Source organism: Carassius carassius, chromosome 27 (genome assembly GCF_963082965.1).
Source record: "Carassius carassius chromosome 27, fCarCar2.1, whole genome shotgun sequence".
Taxonomy (NCBI): Eukaryota; Metazoa; Chordata; class Actinopteri; order Cypriniformes; family Cyprinidae; genus Carassius; species Carassius carassius.
The window spans coordinates 11129211-11149478 of NC_081781.1; the positions used below are offsets into that span (position 1 = coordinate 11129211).

General features: G+C 37.4%; 3 protein-coding genes across 16 annotated transcripts in view; 1 reads left to right on the forward strand and 2 right to left on the reverse strand.

Annotated features, from left to right (window-relative positions):
- The first annotated feature begins 595 nt into the window (after positions 1-595).
- Positions 596-2222, forward strand: hpcal1 (hippocalcin-like 1). Its single transcript, XM_059512665.1, has 3 exons — positions 596-1040; positions 1582-1687; positions 2089-2222. Exons 1-3 carry the CDS (start codon positions 663-665, stop codon positions 2184-2186), a joined length of 582 nt encoding a protein of 193 aa, XP_059368648.1. The 5' UTR covers positions 596-662; the 3' UTR covers positions 2187-2222.
- Positions 2223-5376: 3154 nt separating this feature from the next.
- On the reverse strand, positions 5377-11599 carry pdia6 (protein disulfide isomerase family A, member 6). The gene is made up of 13 exons (XM_059512660.1): positions 11453-11599; positions 10670-10814; positions 10250-10307; positions 9480-9606; positions 9266-9372; positions 9053-9183; positions 8768-8882; positions 8496-8636; positions 7958-8042; positions 7359-7431; positions 7047-7205; positions 6242-6338; positions 5377-6160 (listed from the first exon to the last, which is right to left on the reverse strand). The coding sequence occupies exons 1-13, from the start codon at positions 11466-11468 to the stop codon at positions 6092-6094; spliced, it is 1323 nt and encodes a 440-aa protein (XP_059368643.1). The 5' UTR covers positions 11469-11599; the 3' UTR covers positions 5377-6091.
- A 672-nt stretch (positions 11600-12271) lies between these two features.
- otofa (otoferlin a) overlaps positions 12272-20268 on the reverse strand; it is a 70376-nt gene continuing 62379 nt past the window's right edge. For 6 of the 14 annotated variants that reach the window (XM_059512633.1, XM_059512635.1, XM_059512634.1 and 3 more), the window contains 5 exons: positions 19702-19800; positions 17943-18184; positions 17582-17760; positions 17310-17410; positions 12272-13829 (listed from right to left, as the gene is read on the reverse strand). In XM_059512633.1, coding sequence (XP_059368616.1) covers positions 13649-13829; positions 17310-17410; positions 17582-17760; positions 17943-18184; positions 19702-19800 — 802 coding nt within the window. In that variant the 3' untranslated portion in view covers positions 12272-13648. Of the gene's footprint in view, positions 13830-15966; positions 16169-17309; positions 17411-17581; positions 17761-17942; positions 18185-19701; positions 19801-19954; positions 20054-20268 lie in introns of all 14 variants that reach the window. The other 8 variants (XM_059512636.1, XM_059512637.1, XM_059512629.1 and 5 more) reach the window with 3 other exon arrangements.

A 20268-nucleotide genomic window follows, 5' to 3' on the forward strand; every position in this document is an offset into this window, starting at 1 on the left:
GATAAACTGAAGAATGGAGGAAGAGGCAAAAAGTAAAAAGTGTGAGTATATGGAAACGAGTGCATATGGTCACGTAGCTTACATAACCTATTGTTAAATTTCCCATCACTGCCACCTCACCGTTTATATGGTCTTTATATGATTTGTTTAAATAGAACGAGCAGGGACTCACACTCTGCCCCCTCTTAACGCCACGAGCACAGGCTCATGTACAGTAAGCCACACCAACCGTTCCAAATTACCCACACACATGCAAAAAACACATCTCTTCATCATCTCCCTGGTAACTCATGCCGACTAGATTGTTGCTAAGGGGGTCTGGTGACAGTTATGCCCTCATATTAGCCTCCCTGAATGCTGCTCAGTGCCCTCCCCCTTCACCCCACTCTGAAGGAGTCAATAAATTCTCACCTTAACAAGGTATTAAATGGTTTCCATGGATACCAGGATCCACTCCCTGCTTGGAAGTGTAACACATTTTCCATTATTCCAAAACCTACATGCGGCAGAGGAAATGTGGATCTCTTTATTCTGGCTTTGTGTCGAAAGTACAAAAAAGGCTAATTTTGGGTTCTAAATAGCTAAGAAGTTGCTTTTTTCTTTGTGTTTGTGCTGACAGGGAGCAGCAAGGATCTGGGAACCGTCTGTGAGAGAGTTTGGTCATGGGTAAACAGAACAGCAAGTTGCGACCCGAGGTCCTCAATGACCTGCGGGAGAACACGGAGTTCACGGACCACGAGCTGCAGGAGTGGTACCGTGGCTTCCTGAAGGACTGCCCGTCTGGCCATCTCACGGTAGAGGAATTCAAGAAGATCTACGCCAATTTCTTCCCCTATGGTGACGCTTCAAAGTTTGCGGAGCACGTCTTCCGCACCTTTGACACCAACGGCGATGCCACCATCGATTTCCGGGAGTTCATTATCGCCCTGAGCGTGACCTCGCGCGGAGGCCTGGAGCAGAAGCTCCGCTGGGCCTTCAGCATGTACGATCTGGACGGCAACGGATATATCAGCCGAGCTGAAATGCTGGAGATCGTACAGGTGAGATACTTTTTTAGTGCTCGCCCTCCTTTTGGTTTCATTTGCATTTCTGTATTTTACCCGGCGAGTCATTGTTTTCAGAGCAGCTTGTTCCACATCAATATTGGCTCAGTCTAATGTTTGGTGATACAGACCTCCTGAATAAACAGATCTCCTCAATCAAGTGTTCCACAGGCCATATGGTCTTGCCACAAATGGTGGCCAAACACAAAGGCTTTGTTCACTACTTCAAAGGGTCTGTTGACTCTCCATGTTAATTACATTGATGGCTCTTTTACACCTGCGACCAAGGACATGTTATAAAACAATATCTGAAAGTGACATTAAATGTGTCTGCCAGAGATACGAGCTGGTGATCATTTGCATTGATTACGCTGATAGGAAGTGTTGACAGTGACAGCTGCCTTAATGGAACTTTTGACTTGCAGTCGTAGCATTATAAAGACAGTCTTATCAAACTTGTTCGGTTGAAAACCGAAGCCTTTGAATGTGACAGCAAACGACCATATGCTTTGACACACAGTTCCGTTAATCTTCACAGGCAATTTATAAAATGGTGTCATCTGTGATGAAGATGCCCGAGGACGAGTCGACACCAGAGAAACGCACAGATAAGATATTCCGACAGATGGATACGGACAACGATGGTATGCCTCTCGAGACCCATCTCCCACTCAGTGTTCAGTTTTATATAGACTCTTAAGTTGAAGCACACAAAATGTCATAGAAACTGCACTTGGAAAAAAAGACATTATGTGTTAAATGTGTCAGAACTTAAAAAAACATTTGCAAACCCAATTGCCAAATCATTTTTCACTAAGTCAAATGTAATGTTTTTATGTCTTTATATAACTGCGCTTTCCAAGTAAATTTTTCTTGTTTTAAAGATGTTGGGGAAACAAGAGAAATACTCATTTAGAAAATCATTTTTCACAGTGTCCATGACAACCACTGACACACAAATAAAACGATATTTAGGATTTATTTAAGTTCTCTTGGAATTGGGTGAAATAACCTTACTTTTTTTTCCTTTTTTTCAAATTTGTAGGCAAACTCTCTCTGGAAGAATTCATCAAAGGTGCCAAGAGTGACCCCTCTATTGTCAGACTACTGCAGTCTGACCAAAGCACCTCTCGACAGTTATGAATACAGATCTTGAAAGCTGAAAGGAAACCATTCAGAAAAGGCGAGATTTAATTATAAATTTAGTTGCGTTATTAATGATACACCTATATATTTTCTGCTTAAAAAAGTTTCTGTTAATGAGTGGTTACTAGGGCTGGGACAACGCGTCGAGGTCATCGATGACGTCGACGCAAAAAATACGTCGACGCAAAATATTTGCGCATCGATTCGTCGACCTGTTTTTTTTTCTCTAAAAAACGTTTGCAAAACGTTTACCTTATGTGCGCTGAATATACGCGATGGCCGGATAAACATTCTGTCCAACGTTATATAACCAATCCAGGGGTTTTTCTGCATTGATCTTTTTTTTTTGGCGGCTGTCAAAGCCTTATTTGATCGGTGAGTGATGTAGAATAGAATGACTGTGCTGCACCTGACAGGGCGCGTACGAGAGAGAGCCCCGGCTGTGCGCGCGCACTCACAGTCTTCAGACAACACGAGCGCTTCTTGCTCTCTCTCTCCATCGTGCATATTAATCAAAATTATTAAACACGATAGAAAAAGGGCGAAACACCCAAGTTTCACACGCGCTCGCGCACTCACAGTCTTCAAACTACACGAGCGCTGTCTTGCGCTCTCTCTCTCTCTCTCTCTCTCTCATTAGACACAATAGAAAAAGGGCGGAACGCCAAAGTTTCACGTGGAGCATTCGGAGATTTTTTTTTTCTCCATGACAGGCTGCTGGCTCCCACTGTTAATTTTTATTTTTTATTTTTTGGAAAAGCACTCTCTGCATTAGCTTAAAGCCCTAAAGTTTACATTGGTTACTGTATTCTTTCAATTGCTCTAAACAAGTATTTTGGGTGAACTTTTTTATTGAATGCTAGACATCAAGTTGTTGTTATATTCATCTGAAAGAAGAACTTTTTTTCAGTAAGCTAGGCCCTATGTGTTCAGTAAGCTTGTTTCAGTAAGCTATGTGTTTTCAAGGCTTCAAGGTTTTATTGAATGCTATCTCTATACAAGTGCAAAGTAATGCATTCTTAGTCAGTCTTTTATTTTGTAATTTTAAGAGCAATAAACATATATTGCAATGTTAAGGAATTCATGTTTTTTTCATTCAGATATGTAAATCAACATGTATAAATTGTTAGTAGTCAATTAATGGGGAGATAAGCGAAATCGAATCGGTCTGGGAAAAATAATCGTTAGATTAATCGATGCATCGAAAAAAATAATCGCTAGATTAATCGTTTAAAAAATAATCGTTTATCCCAGCCCTAGTGGTTACCTTTTTCATCACTATTCCAACCTGGTTTTGGAATTGGTATTGATGAGTCATCATATTAACTGCGAATTGTCAGAATTTTAAAGAACCCTTGAAATCAATTGGCAAAATTCAGGTATTTACAGATATTTATCATTTAAAACTTATTTTGATTATTGGTTGCATTAATAATAATAATAAAGCATGAAACTAGCATGAATCTGTAAAAGTGTCAAGTGACTTCAAAATGTCTTTAAGTGATGACCCAAAAATAATTATATTTTCACAATTGTTTGCATTCCACTCAAAGCAGTAAATGATTAACCAGTAGCATGTAAACATTTCTAGACTGCCTATTAGGCAAAAAGATGAAGTTCTGTTTGTAAATATTCCATTTATTTTGCATTCATTCCAAAAATCACTCTCAGATATCTCCAGAGAACTGTTTGCATGCTTTTGGCATGTTCTAAACATAGTATTTGTACTAGGTGTTCTTTGGTTGAAAGTTGTGGTATAGCTGCATTCGAAGCTGCCTGCTGTCCTGCCAGTGATGATCATTTTGAAACATCAGACTGTCTGTGTTCTACTTTATTTTAAAAGGAAGGTATTGCTTCTTTAACTGTGTAACAGAACATGCCAACAGCTCGATGTTAGTAATTTTATTTTTAATTCTGAAAGAATGCGTTAAATTGATCAAAAGTGACAGTAAACATGCTTGCTTTGTTACGATTGATAGATTTTTATTTCGAATAAATGCTTTTCTTTTGAACCTTCTATACATCAGAGAATCCTGAGAATATTTCACGGTTTGAAAGATCATGTGACACTGAAGACTGGAGTAATGGCCACTGAAAATTAAGTCTTGCCATCACAGGTGATATATTTTAAAATATATATAAAAGTAAAATAAAAAAAGTAATTTTTCACAATATTACTTATTTGACAGTAATTTTCATCGAATAAATGCAGCTTGTGAGCATGAGATGTTTTCAAACCATTTGAAAAAAAAGTCTTACTGAAACCAAACTTGTGAACAATAATGAATGCTCACTGTTGGATTTTAATTCCATGTGTTTTGAGTTCAAATGTAGCATTTGGATTTAAAATCGAATATGCTAGATTAAGTTTGGATTTTTTTTCTCAGGAGGTATGAGAATGATTCAAATTTTAACGCGCATCGATGATCTGTTTTAAAGCGCAATTCAATCATGCATAATTATTATTCTGCTCCGTTTTGGTTTCAATTCTAAATGACACTTCAAGGTAACATAAGCAGACAGTCACACTTTTCACAACCGTTTCTGCCCTGAAGGTAAAAAAACAATACCATCAGCTTTTAGGCTGCTCATGAATATTTTAATGCTGTTGTCTGTGTGGACATATGGAGCAGATAGAATGGCAGACAGGTGGTTAGTTTCTATCTGTCCTTTCACCGATCCAGTGTTAACATGAACAGTAGTCGCTCCATGGAATGTAACAGTAACACTTCATGTCAAGTATAGAATCTTCAAGCTCTTTCTGTTAAAGGAAACATTCTTTCACTTGGCTCTTAATTTGCCCTGTTGCATGTGTGGTATGTCAGTGCTCCTTTTTCCTATTTTTTCTCTCTGTAAAATGACTGTTGAAGTGATATGCCAAAACTAATTTTTGTACTAGATACATACATAAATATATTAGATTTAGGAGTCATTTCTAATTTTGTATAGTGTTAATTGTGTTGTAAGGAATGATAGTTGACAAAAAAGTTATATTGCAGCTGGGAATGGGATATCCAGCCATATTTTTGTGAAGCCAAAGCATCAGTGCAAATCTAAATGTTGCATCTGTACGGTGTATGTGTATGTGCATGAATTGTCAATAAACCACTGATTCATATGCAAACAGTGTTCATCTGAGTAACTTCCTAGATAAGCTGTTATAGTAAAAAAAAAAAAAAAGGTAGTCAATTTATATTTTTTTTATTTTCATAACAAAAACTTTTTTTTTTTTTCAAAACAGTGCTGTGCAAGAAAAATCTACATTATGCCCACATTACACCTGGTCCAGCACATTAGACAACTGGGCAAACTGGGATACAGTTTGGATGACATTCTTTTCAGTAACACAATTTAAAAAACAACCCCCCCCTCACAAAAAAAAAAAAAAAAAAAAAAAAAAAAAAAAAAATCACATCAGAGGGAGAAAGGCTGAAAATGGAAACACCTTTAAGCATCTTTTAAGTCAAGGAGCTGCTGAAATGACAGAAAGGCTGATTTAAATATCCACTGGTTAATCTTATTACCAGAAAGACCAGTGCCATCTGATTAAATCTAGACAATGAAACTGATATTAGAAAGTGTTCTTTGATGTGTGACATCTGCTTACTGGAAACAAGTGTTTGATAATCAGAGTCACATTCTGCTTCATCAAGCTGATTGAAAACTCCAATCAGTCGCTTAATCAAAAAGTGAAGTAACTTGAGGCTGAGTGTAGCTCAATCGTGATGTACATATTGAAAAGCCTCATTTTTCAACTAACATGTAGATGTTTTCTTTTAAAAAGCTGCACGACCATTTGCTTTATTTGTATCTTTTTCAGAAGTCTGTGTACCGACCATGCCCTCATCCATGGGAGAGAAGACATGGGCATCATTTGGTGTCTAGAGTAGTTTAGACCAGGCTCATAACTCGTCCTTCTCCAGATCATCCAGATCCACATCGCTCAGGTCAATATCATCCTCCATGGGCAACTGAGGAAAGGCCAAGGGCGGGGGTTTGAGAACAACAACAAGAAATTCTCTATGCACCCTAATACTGTTTTCTATACTCACCACTCCGTCTTTCCCATCCCAAGGTTCCACAGTGTTGATCTTAGGCAAAGCTCCGCCTCCCACTGTAGCAGTGGAGCCACGGCCAACAGAAAGCTCCCTGCATAAATAAAGAGACCAATAGTTTAACAACAGACTGACAGTTAGAAGGGCTCTGATAAACAACACCTTCAATTTTTTTTTTAACATACAATTCACTGCATTTTAACGGTCTCTATGATATAACTGGTTTACCAGAAACATAAACTACAGCCTTCTGTTGTTACCATAGACTGTATAAAAACATGGACGTAGTGTCCGTGACGTCACCCGTAGACTCCTGAAGAGAGTTTTTGAAGCCTAAAGTGTGTAGAGCGGGCCGTCGCCATCTTGGCAGCGCGTCACCGCGCGACTCTCCCGGACAATCAAACATGGGCAAAAAGGCGGGAGCTAGTTGCTGTAGCCACACCCACCTAGCACGATGGCAGTGTCAGCAGCGGCAATCCACCTGTCACTCAAGTGGCTACGCCCTTAATTATGCAGAACTTTAAGTCTTAATATAATTTAAACGGATGAGTTATAAAAAAAATTCACCCCCCTCACAGTTGTCATGAAGGGCAAAATTAGCTATTTAGACCAAAATAATTTTTTGAACCAGGCTGTTAACATGTTTTTTCCTGCTGTAAAGTTGGGCATTTTAACATGGGGAGTCTATGGGACTGACTCCCTTTTGCAGCCAGCCTCAAGCGGCCAGTCGATGAATTGCAGTTTTAGTCACTTCCTTATTGGCCTCACGAGAGAGAGCAGGAGGTTGGCGCTCGGTTGTTACCTTAGGAATTCATGGATGCCCGTTTCACTGAATGAGCCTCTGAGCAGAGCGAACTTCATCTTGCGAGCATTAATAGCTGCCATGGCAGGATAGCCAAATCCACCAATTCCAAGAGATGACTCCAGATCCATCTGTGCCCCTGCTTCAGTCCACAACCAACTGTAGAGAGAGAGAGATAAGAGTGTGATGTGTGTGACTATATCCCACTCTCTATTCCCTAAAGTCTCGTATCTGGCACACAAGCAGTGACATGTATTGGTGTTATTTATGGGCAGACTGATCTCAACTTGTACTCAAACTGAAAACACTGACCCCCATGTCTTCTTCTTGTATTTGTCTGCCATCATCCTCATCACCTCCAGGTAAGAGTTTCTTCCAGATGCACCTGCAATCACAGAGAAAATACAGAGTTTGAGCTTCGCTTCCACAAATTAACAGTGTTGTTATGGTTAACAAACTGGATGGATGCATGTTTAAATGCATCATGTTACTAATACGTTTGTATCATACACAGTATGTAATAAACTGAAGGGATCACTTTTAAATGACCACCCCATTAATTTATTTATTTATTATGGCTGGTACTGACATTATATACTATTTTGTGTAGTAAAAAAAAACCTTAAATTAAAATCACTTTAAATGCAAAAAGTGAAATACATTATACTGTAGTATTAACAGTTTTTTGTCCTTTTAAAAATGAACTTTTAGTTAACATTAGAGGACAGAATAAATTAGTAAATAAGCATGCATAATTAAATGCTGACCAATATATAAAATATTGGTAATATTAGACTAACCAATACATGTCCAGTATATTGTGCATCCCTAATGAGTCAATCCGTTTAAGAGGATTATCAAAGGTCTAGGACAAAAAGTATTTTTGTTTTATAGTTGCAATCCAAACGCACCTGTGTCTAGAATGTGAGGCAGCACAGATATGATACACAGCTGATAGTCCTCGCAGGTTTTCTTCAAAACATCTTCATTCAAAATCTAAAGGAAATAAAATTCACATGAATATAAACTAACCTAAATATTTTTATGCAAGTTACAATAGCCGCATTTCCACTGTCGGGCCAGTGCTTTAAACGGGCCAGGCAGGGCTAATAACCTTGGACCTATAGCACAGAGGCCAAAATAGATCAGCGTTTCCACTGTTGGGCCAGAAGCTCCGCTGAACTTCACTAAAACCTGTTTTGGCCCAAGGTTTTCGTCGAGTCAAAAAACCTGGGCTGTTGGACCCAATGAAGCACGATCAAGCCCCAGAAGTGACGGTGGGAATGCGACTGGTCCTGGCACACACTAGCACGCCCGCTTTTGCCCCGACAGTGAAAACACAGCTATTGCCTCTTATGTTACAAAATAAACTAATTACTACTAACAATATAAAACACTAGTTAAACAATATTCTTATATCCTATTGAAAATAGAAGAGAAAACTCTCACCTCTTGAAGCTCTGGAGGAGGGATGTTGTCAGAGTAAAGGTCCATGGCACGAGCAACAATGTCAGATCGGGTACGTCCCCCCTGAAAGTCCTCTGGCTCCTCTCCTTTACGAAAGATCTTGATGGTAGGGAATCCTCGAATCTAACAATAAAACCAGCAGAAATGACAGCAAGTCCAGATGGGATATCACTGGGATATAAAATGAAACTACAGACAATATAGCAATTGTTTATATTCAAAGACATCAAGTAAGTGATATGCATCAGCCGTACCCCATAGCGGCTTGCCAAGCCTTGGTGAACAGTAGCATCCACAGCACCCAGTTTCACTTTACCCTTTGTCTGCTCTTTGACTTCTGTGGCAGCTGCCGTCCATTCCGGCTCAAGACTGGAAACATTAAAGAAAGTCAACAGGGGAAAGCACAGCTGGCAGAGGAATTTCATTGTCTTTGAATCCATGTAAATAATTGAAGTGCTTAATGCATGCCACAGCATGTCAGGAACTATTTCAGTGGAATGACAGACAGACAGATCTGATGATGTATACAAGAAACATACTTTTTGCAGTGTCCACACCAGGGGGCGAAGAACTCCACCATCCAGACATCATCACTGTCCAGCACGGTACGGTCAAAGTTATCATCGGTCAGCTCCACCACATCCTTCTTATTGCCGGCACCGCCTCCACCCTGATCACAACAGAACCCAAAGAGTCAATTAAAATGCAACCGTAACAACATGGCAACAAATTCATCACGTGGGCTTCCATACCTGTTTGCCATAGTCTGAGCCTCCAGTCTTTCCACCAAGTCGGTCTTTGACCAGCGAGCGGAGAGCATTCAGAGCTGCATCTACAATGGCCTGACCAGTACGTCCACCTAACAGAGAGAGATAAACTCTACTTAGGAGCAACAGACTTTCACATCACCATAAAAGGTTTTCTTTGTGTGCATGCCAAGATGTTTTATGAGATGCAGTACTGAACCTTGGTAATCCTCTGGTTTGTGTTTGTTGGCTCCGAAGATCTTGATAGTTGGGAAGCCGCGGACTCCATACTGGCCTCCCAGGGAGTTGTGCTGGTCTGCATCCACAGCGCCCACCTTCACAATGCCCTGTATCACAACACAAATGGCACCAACAATGAATAAAAAAATAAATAAAAGTTTAATCTTAATTTTTTTTACTTTTAGATTCATCCAATTAACTGCAATGGAGCAGATCACATAATATACATTTAGAAATTTTTAGAACAATAAATGAGGACACATATTTCATTGAACAAGCATGGTTCCTTAACAACACATAGTACTTTTAATCCATTAAAATAAATAATCCTAATAATTAACAAGCAATGAAAAATACATTTTGAAATAAATCTCGGTGCCCAATCAGGCTGCATTTATTTGATCAAAATAACAGGAAAAACAGTAACATTGTGAAATATTGTAACAATTAAATAATTTATAACAATTTACTTTTTTTATTTGAATATATTTAAAAACAATTTCTGTGAATTTTCAGCAGCCATTACTCCAGGCTTTAATGTCACATAATCCTACAGAAATCAATATAATATGCTAATTTGGTGCTCACATTTCTTGGAAACTGTAATGCATTTTTATTATGATGCAATGAAAAGAAAATGCATTAATTTTTAAATGAAATATGTATTTAGTGCCACTTTTGATCAATTTCATGCATACTTGCAGAATAAAAGTAATAATTTATTAAATGATTCTTAAATTCTGAATTGACCTTTAAAGCGGTGGCTGCTTTCTTCCATTCAGGAGCCAAACTCTTGCAGTGACCACACCTTAAAAACAAACAAACAATAATATGTCAGATATTGAGCACTAACATCTAAACTTGATCATGAAACATAACCACACAGATGCTCTATATTATTATGATGCTCATAACTGTATTATGCATAATCATATACAAACAAACTACTGACATGCAAATCATGATGCAAATAAAGTGCCTGAAATACCAGAGAAGAAAAACTAAACTATGCTTTCAGCAAACATTACACGGTGTATATACTGCTTAGAAAACAACAGATTGGGCTGATTCAGCACCAGTATTTCAGACAGTAACCTGATCTGTAATTACTGATCTAGAGATATCTACAAGTGACACATATCCGGGTTCCACCACACTCTTTCAACTTACCAAGGGGCATAAAACTCGACCAGCCAGAGACTGTCACTCTGTAGGACTTCCCTGTTAAAGTTGGAGGGGTTGAGCTCAACCACATCATCACTGGCAGAGTATAGACAGTGGACAGAGAGCAGAGTCAGAGAACACACCAACACACCTGAGAACATAAAGGAGGAGCATCAGGTGATTTCATCAGCTTAAAAACAACATTTGAGCATCTTTCTGAAGAAGAAAAAAAACAAGAACCAAAGCATGAAACACTGAATATATGGTTCATAACAAAAAGGACTTTCTACTTCCAGACTCTAAGCACATACAAGGGATAACTGCAGAATCTCAATATGAACACAGAATTCGTCTCATGCAATATGGAGATGAATTTGCTGTAATGTATAGGCCCAACAACCATTACTCACTCTGCATGTTTAACTACACTTTTCAGCATTTGAAGTGGATCAAAACCATTCTTCAAAGATGTCCTAAAACCAAAATGTGTTTTTGTCTTCGGACAAGTTTAATGAACCTTCTTGGTCCAATTCAAATGTTGACTACTATAAACTATATGCTACATTTATGCATTCTATATAAACCGAGGTTTTCTAAAACACTTTTCAGTTAGTTTTACAGAATGTTTTGCTTTGTCTTTTATCACAATAATCTGTAACGTTAACGTTGTGCTTCACGCTGCAATTCTACACGTTAACTAAAGTTAGGCTTTCCACACCTCACTCGCATTTGTGTCGATAAAACACCTCTACAGCGGAGATCATGCTTTTTTTTGTCATTATAACTCACCCAAGAACGCTCGCATGGTTGTTCTTTGTGCCTAGTCAATATCTTTTTCAGTTCTTCAGCCTGTACAGTGCTGCGTGCGCCGTGGGAATTCTGCACTCACTCAGCGCATCACACGGCCGGTCTCCAACCAGCAGCGTATCAACACAACACAATCGCACCGTGGCCCGCGCTGATTGGCCCGCTTCCACCCGGAGACGAGCTCAGCCAATAGGAGGTCGACGGGTAGTTCTTTGCCTCGGTGAACTACGGTGGCTGGGAGGTACTAAAATTGTTTTATAAAAGGGATCTGCTGTAGGCACTTTAATGTCTTCGGGGTAGTTTTATTAAAACTAGTAAATTTCCGTGTTTTAATGAATACTGAAAAATCCATATCTGAAGTCTCTTTTTGTTTGTCTTGATTTCCAATCAAGAAGCTGTAGTTTTGTAAAATCACACGCAAATAGCATGAAAATAGCTATCATATAACTATTTGTGGTAGCCTACATAAATTGTCAACTATGAAGTTTACTTTAGCAACACATGACAACGAGGTCGACCATTTAAATCCATTAAAATGTTTTAAATATAATTTCCATCAGTTTTAGCACAGAATATTGTCACAGTACTGTGCCAAGGTTGAAATGTGGTGGATGTTCATGACTTTCAGAAATAAATGACTAAAATGACAGAATATTCCTGTGATGCATGTATAGACACTTTTACTGTAATTAGACAAAATAATTAAACCAATGACCAATAAACCAATCGCAGAAGAGCTCATAGTTAAAAAAAAATAAAAAACATCCATCCCATTAAAAGCCTTTGACGGGTAAGAGTCTCTTTGTCAAGTGCCAAACACCAACATTTAATAATATTCTTAACAGACAGATTATCTAATTTTTACCTTAAATTAGCAATAAATTGCATTTAATCAGCAATGCTTATAAGTGATGGCATCCATTTCAATAAACTGCTTTGTGCTGGCACCAGGAAATTATCCAGAGATGTTGAAGATCTTCTGAATGAAAGCTGAAGGTAGTGAAAAGAACAGGAGGCCCAAAAAGATCAGTCCGGTTATGCTGAGCAGAGTCACCACTGTTGCCAATTTATACTGCCGCCAACACATTATGCAGGTCACCCGTATGGGACTCAACAACCAAGATAGGCTGGTAGTCGGACGACTGTGTGAAAGAGAACAGAGTTATACTGTAAACTCTCTCTCACACACACATGCATACCCACAGTATGGAAACAAACATGTTCAGTGTTTTATTTCAATGAGTTCATTTTATTAAGTCCTCATACTGACAAAAATAAATAAATCAATCCATATTGCACACTTGTAAACAATAATTAAAATACACTCTTTTTATATAAACAAGCAGAAATCAAAAAATCAGTGCATACAGGTCCATGGTCAAATGTACCATTCTTTAAATATAGCAACATTAAATAGCAAGCAAACAAGTACATAACAAGTAAATGTACACCGCAAGCAAAAACAACAGGAGGAAATATAAGAAATAGCATTCTATTGTGTTGTTAAAGCTTGAAATGGCAAATGAACCATCATTCCCCTACTAGCGTCTGTGTTTCTCTAAAGGATAAACTACATTATGTTACTGGAGTGCTGAAGATTTGTGTCATGGACTGAAAGTGCAAACATCAAGGCAAAGTGTAATCGAATTACATACTGTATATATGAGGCCTGCAACCCTATCATAATATTTTTCAGATTGTAGCTACTGATGAATAAGTCATCTTTCTTTAGACAACCTTGCATGCTTATTGTGCTTCTAGCAGCGAAATATACACATGTAGACAATAACAACAAAGTCCAATCCAACAATGTGAAGCAAAATGCATTTATATCAACATTTGAACGAATACCAGAAATCAATTCAGTTTACTCAATTTCGTACCAAAAATAGACACTTCCCTGCTTTTCTTTTTCTCCCTATTACCAGTTATTCTTACAATGCTCAAATAGATAAGTTAATTGATCTTTTTTGGGGTTAGACATGCAAACTGATACTGAAAAAAGTCAAGATATTTGATACTTTATGCTTAGAGTGCAACTATGAGGGACGGTAAACTCTTAAGTTGTTGTTTAAAAATAAAATAAGTGCTGCAAATTGTAACCAAATATTAGAAAAGGGCCACTTCAGAGGGCAAGGTCAACTCAGAATCTCTCAAATGAACCTTTTTGACCCCTCTTTAGGCCCCGAGCAGCTTCTTGACCAGATAGCCTGGCATGCTGTAGAGAAACAGGCCCACCATGATCAGCAGCAGCAGAGCCAAGACGATCTTGATGATGAGCCATTTGTAGCGGTTGCATATCAGGTAGCGGATGGCCTTCAGCGGACTCAAAAACCACAGGAAGGTGGTGTCAGGACGGCTGTGATTGAGGTGATGAAGGGGTTGCAGGTAAGAGGTGGTGAGTTGAAAAGTGAAACCGTGGATAATGGAGGAAGAAAGGTAAAATACAAATGTTAGTGGTTAGTATGATGACTGCAATTTAAAGGGATAGTTCACTCAACATGAAAATGTGTTAGTCTTTTCAAACCTGTATGACTTTATTTCTTCTGCTGAACACAGAAGAATATATTTTGGAGAATGCTTTTTGGCAAAGCAATTAAAATAAATGCGGTCAAAACAACATTCCTATTAACCTCCGTTGCTCTTTTTTTTTGCGTTTGTGTTTCAAAGAGGAAAGAGAATGTCATACAAGTTTGGAACAACATGAGGGTGAGTAAATAAATTATGACAAAATCCCACAGAGCTGGTAAAAAGGTTCGCCTAGGACTACAGCGCAAGTCCATTATACTGCAAAATTGAAGTGGATTGAGCTCAGAGCAGTACAATGACACATCAGGCAACAAAGGTAAGCTCAGAAAAAACAGTAGCAGACAATAGACTATAAATTTAATAGAATCCATAAAATCTTTGCCCATACAGACAACCAGAGGCAAATGACAACCACAAAGTACAACAACACACAGATATGCCATAAGAAAGAGATGAGGTGATAGAGGAATGCAGGGGCGTAGATTACGCGGGGGACGTGTCCCCCCCACCCACTTTTATCATCACGGAAATTCGTCCCCCACACTTTTTCGGGCAAATGTGTTCGTATAGCAGTTTTCAAGAGCTGGTGTGAATAAATATAGATTTAAACTCAAAGAGACAGGATAGTCTGCACATGACCTGATGTTTTTTCGGACCGAGAAGGCAAGATTAACGTCACGGAGTGCTAAACTCTCCTGCAGTGTGTGTGTGTGTGTGTGTGTGTGTACGTGTCTGTGTTTCATTCATATTCAAAGCTGGAGGGTGTTCTCGCGCAGAAAGTCATATCAGGAATCTCCTAATATGGACAACAGCGTCCAGCTATTGCTGTATGAAAACAGTTGTTTTCGGTTTTGTTTTTTTCAAGTCCAAAAAAATCTCCAGCAGGTGATAAATAAAGTATATGAACTATGCAGTGCTAACTGACATAGCATTTATTACAGTATAGAAACTATTCTGCCTTATTATGTGATAAAAATTGATTGTAGTATATAAACAAATCATTATTATTTGTCCAGCAGTTATAGATTTCTAAGCCTCTAAGCCAGAGAAAATTCTGAAATAATTCTGATATTCTGATTTGCTGCTAAAAAAAAAAAAAACTTGTATTGTGATAATGTTGAAAACAGCTGAGTATATTTTTTCAGCTTACTTTGATGAATAGAAAGTTCAAAAGAGCAGCATTTATCTGAAATATAAATCTCTTGTAAAATGATGTCTTTATCATCAATTATCAATTTAAAGAATCCTTGCTAAATACAAGTATTAATTTCTATCATTTATTAAAAAAAAAAAAACTTATATAAAGTTATATAAAAACTTATAAAAAATATATATATACTGACTAAGCTTTTGAATGATATGGTGTATAATGTTGCAAAAGCTTTTTATTTCACACAAATGCTGATCTGTGGATCCTTCTATTCATCAAAGAATGCTGAAAAAAATTTGCTCATCTGTTTTAAATATTGATAATCAGCATATTAGAATGAAAATTCACCTTTGATCACAGGAATACATTACATTTAAAATATGTTCAAATAGAAAACAGTTATTTTAAAAAAGTACAAATATTTCACAATATTACTGCTTTTGCTGTACTTTGGATCAAATAAAGGCAGGCTTCGTGAGCAGAAGAGACTTCTTTCAAAATATTAAAAAATATTAAAATCTTACTGTTAAAAAACTGTTGACTAGTAGGCTATATAGATTACAGAAATGTTATATTGTAATGTTTTATATATATATATATATATATATATATATATATATATATATATTTGTGTGTGTGTGTATGTGTGTGTGATTTCAGTCCCCCTCACTTCTAAAAAGATCATCACCCACAATCCCTCTGGTCCATGCTGTAGGCCTTTGAATACGGTATGAGTAACAAAAAGACAGAAATACACTGTGAATGGCTCACAGAGATACAGAAAACAGAGAAAACAGAGGCAGTGAGAGTGGGCTACCAGTGGTCTTCCCATCTCCCCTCATGCCCCTAGGAGTTTCTTGACCAAGTATCCGGGAATAGAGTAGAGGAAGAGCCAAACGAGGAGGAGGAGGAGCAGCAGGGCCAGAGCCTTCAGGATCAGCCAGCGGTAGTTGTGCCAAATGAAGTATCGTATGGACCTCAGAGGGTTCATGAACCACATTAGACTGGTGTCTGGACGACTTTTTCCAAAACAGGAATGGGGGTTGGAATGAAGGAAATGAACAGGACAGGGTAGGCGGAGGAAAGTCCAGTCAAAGAAGGAAGGAAGGATGTGAAAAAGGAGAGTGGGATTATTAGAAAGGGAAGTTAACAGTTTCAGAGGGGCATTCTTCAGTGGAGAGAACACTTCTGATTAAGCCCACTTCATGTGTCAGTGTTTGTGCCATACCTGTAATTATCTACAGTATTTATATGAGACTCTTTTATGTCTCCTTTCTATAGTTGTATAATTAACACATCTTCATCAGTTAGACTGTATGCCTGAAATACTCCATGTTTGCTGGCTAAGAAAGAAGCCTGTTTCTGCCTCAGAGTAAAAAGAAAAGGGTCATTGTGAATTTATTATAGCAACTTTATATCTCACAATGTTACTAAATAAACATTGTCATTTTATACACTGCCATGGGGTCACTAAACCCTTTTCAAGAAATTGACATTTTAATCTTGGGAGGATTAATTAAATTAATAAAAAGGGACAGTAAAGACGAATAATGTTACAAAATATTTCTGATTCAAAGAACTGCTATTGTTTAGAGCTTTTATTAAAACAATACTAAAAATGTATCATAGATTCAACAAAAGCCTCAACATAAATGGTTTTCAACATTGATAATAAGAAATGTTTATTGGGCGCCAAATCAGCATCTAAGAATGATTTCTAAAGGATCACGTGACACTGAAGACTGGAGTAATGGCTGCTGAAAATTCTGCTTTGAATCGCAGGAATAAATTATATTTTAAAATATTTTAAAATAGAAAACTGCTATTTTAAATTGTAATATTATTTCACAACATTTACTGTTTTTACTGTATTTTGGATTAAATAAACATTACCTCGGTGAGAAAAAGAGGCTTCTTTCAAAACCATAAAAAAAAAAAAAACCTTACTGACCCCAAACAATTAAATGGTGTACCATGCAACTTTATTACTTACATTTTTCTTATTTAAAACTTAAATCTCCCAATTATCTTTTTATTTTTTACTCTTAAGTCAGAAACAGGCTTTCACAGGTATATGAAATATGATATATTGCACATTTATTCATACACTAAAGCTACTGTTTACAAATGTTTATGTACATGAGCGGCTTTATGTCTTACTTTGGTTTCTCAAGTGGTTCAGGTTCATTCCGCCCAAGGCCTACTGGATTTTTCTCTGCCTCCTCCGCTGTCAACAGATGGAGCTCTGCCTCCACTTTCCCCTGCAAGCACCACATGGTTAGAATATTAATGAGGTAATCTTATGCAATCATTTCAACACACCACAAGCTGGCAAATTATCAAGCAAATGTAAAATAACATTTGGGTAATATCTGGTAATGAAATGGCTCTTTAATTATTTTTCATTTATTTTATTCATTAAATTTACTCACTGTGAGCTCAAATTCATCATTCTCATCCCGGGCCACAAATGGCCACCAGCCCTTCACTCTTTTCTGTTTGAAGATGGAGATGGTTGGCAGCTCATGCTCTTTGAGAACCATGTTGAGAGAGCACTGCTTAGCTGTTTTTGCCCCACGGGGAAACTTATTCAAGTCCAGCTCAATCGCACCTGCAAAAATAAACACAGATAGCATTCAAAATGATTTATACACACTTAAATAAACACTTTAAACTGAGCATTATTTACAAAAATGTGTTTCTTCTTCAAAAAGCCAAAATTATCTCGAGTACATGACTTGCATACACTAAGTCATAAATATCTTTTTTTGTCTTTCTAAATTGTGAATATACCCAGGAAGTCATCTGCGGAGAAATGGTCAGCATCCCATACTTGAAGGGTAAGTCGAGCAGGAATCTTGTACTCGGTCTCATCCCAGGAAAACATGGATTCCTTCTTAGAGATGACTATCTTCTCCTCAGCCATGAGATAGTCAAAAGGGAAAACAAAGCGCCAGTTGAAGTTTCCTTCCCCAGTCAGAGAGTGATAATGCACGTCTGTGTCCTGTTTATCCTCCTGCTGTCCTTTTAGCCAACTGAGCAGGGAGATGATTTGCAATCGTTAAAAGCATCACGATTTTAATATTCATACCAAAAATATACAAGCATCAGTCATTTCTTGTGTAAGTCGCATGACAAAACATGCACAAATGTTCTGAACAAAGAGTGCATTTATATACTTGTATAATGTGTGAAGTGTACAGTATATATAAAAATGGTGAATAATCAACATGCATAAAATAGTATTTATACACATCTACTTCAATGCTGTATTAAAAGTAAATAAAAATAATCAAAATTCTACCCCATGGTCATTGCAGTTAAAGTAGGTATTATTAAACATTTTAACAAGGTCCCAAATTATTATATTTGTATAATAAATCACAACGAATAAGTAGATGGTTAATTCATGACTTAGAAGAGTTATGTCCTTGATACTTTTTGATAACATTATCTGAAAGAGTATAAATTATAATATTTATTATAAATCACAGGTGAATTTTCTGGGAATAGAAAATAAAAAGGAATGTCTGACCTGACATCTAGTCAATTTTCTGCACTTAAAGGACTAGTTCACCCAAAAACATTTTTTGCTGAAAATGTATAGACCCACAGGTCTTCCAAGATATAGGGGAGTTTGTTTCCACAACGTAACAGATTTGGAGAAATGTTGCATTTTATGTGTTTCTTACAAACACACAGCTTTTCCCTTCAGAAGATGTTAATCAATGTACTAGAGCTGTGTGGATTACTTGTGAATTAATAAGGTGTTTTTTATCAGCTGTATGGATTCTCATTCTGACGGCACCCGTTTACTGCAGAGGATCCATTAGGGATCAAGTGAAACAAAGTGACATTTCTCAAAAATCTGTTCTGACGGAGAAAATAAATCTTGAATGACTTGATGGCAGTACATTTTAAGCAAATTGTAATATATTTGTGAACTATTTATTTAAGTTGTGAGGCGTCGATTTGCAGAGCTTGCCAGTTTGAAAGAATAGCCTGTCCCAACAGAATTACATCAGAGCTACTGTATATGCACTTATTTGAACTATTAGTAGCCAACTGTGTGGATTCAATACATGCATAATTGTATGTGTAACTTTTCAAAATAGACAGATTAAGTTCTCGAGACAGATTCTTAAGCAACATGTTGGTATACAAATGTTGCATGCCAGATTATAAAATCAGATTTTGGCATGCAAACAGACATATCTTATGCTTTCATGCAGTATTTGATGAAGACATATCAGTCCCCAAGACAAAACTAAACAAAAATGGCTCTATAAACCAAGACCATACCAATGAATTATTATATATTTATGAGGAATTAAACTTTAAAACCAATTGAATTCATTGCAAAATAATATTATACAAAGAATTTCGAGGTGATAACTAGAAAGCAGCATCATTTTGAATGATATGGTCCAGTTTAACTTGAATCTGTATGGAGGGTGGTGTTTTTTTTATTAGTTGTGAATGGAAGGGGCAGGTGCAGATTTCTTCAGGCGGTGAGCAGAGCATTCAAGCCATGCGATCGAATCGTCTTTACCCCCTGACATAGATGTCAGACATCTTCTCTCCTGTCATGAAAGCATCGTCCTCTAGAACTACGTCATCAGTGTTCCAAATAATAACACGAAGCTCAAAGCTAGATAACAGCACAGCAATGACATGGGGGCAGGGAGGAGGGATAGACAAAATAACACCAAACGCAACAACACAGACGAACAACAAAAGGAAACAGAAACAAACAAAGGTATCCGATTAAACCACACACTTTTCACACACCTGCCCATACCTACCCCCTCACAAAAATGTCACTGGACTTTTCCCCTGTGAAGTAATCATCGTCTTCCAGAATTACCTCGTCAGTATTCCATATTATCACCCTGAGCTCATATCTGAAAAAAATGGGATCATCATCTCACACCATAAAAAGTCTAAACTACAGTAACTTTTTAGATTTAAAAGAAAAAATATTTTTATTAAAATGACAAAAATTATTTGACTAGATTAGGTAAAAACTGCAGTCAGCATGATCCTTTTTACTTTCTTAATGTAGGTTCCTGTTCTTGTAATTGATTCAAATTTGTCTTTGTAATCTTTGATCAAAACG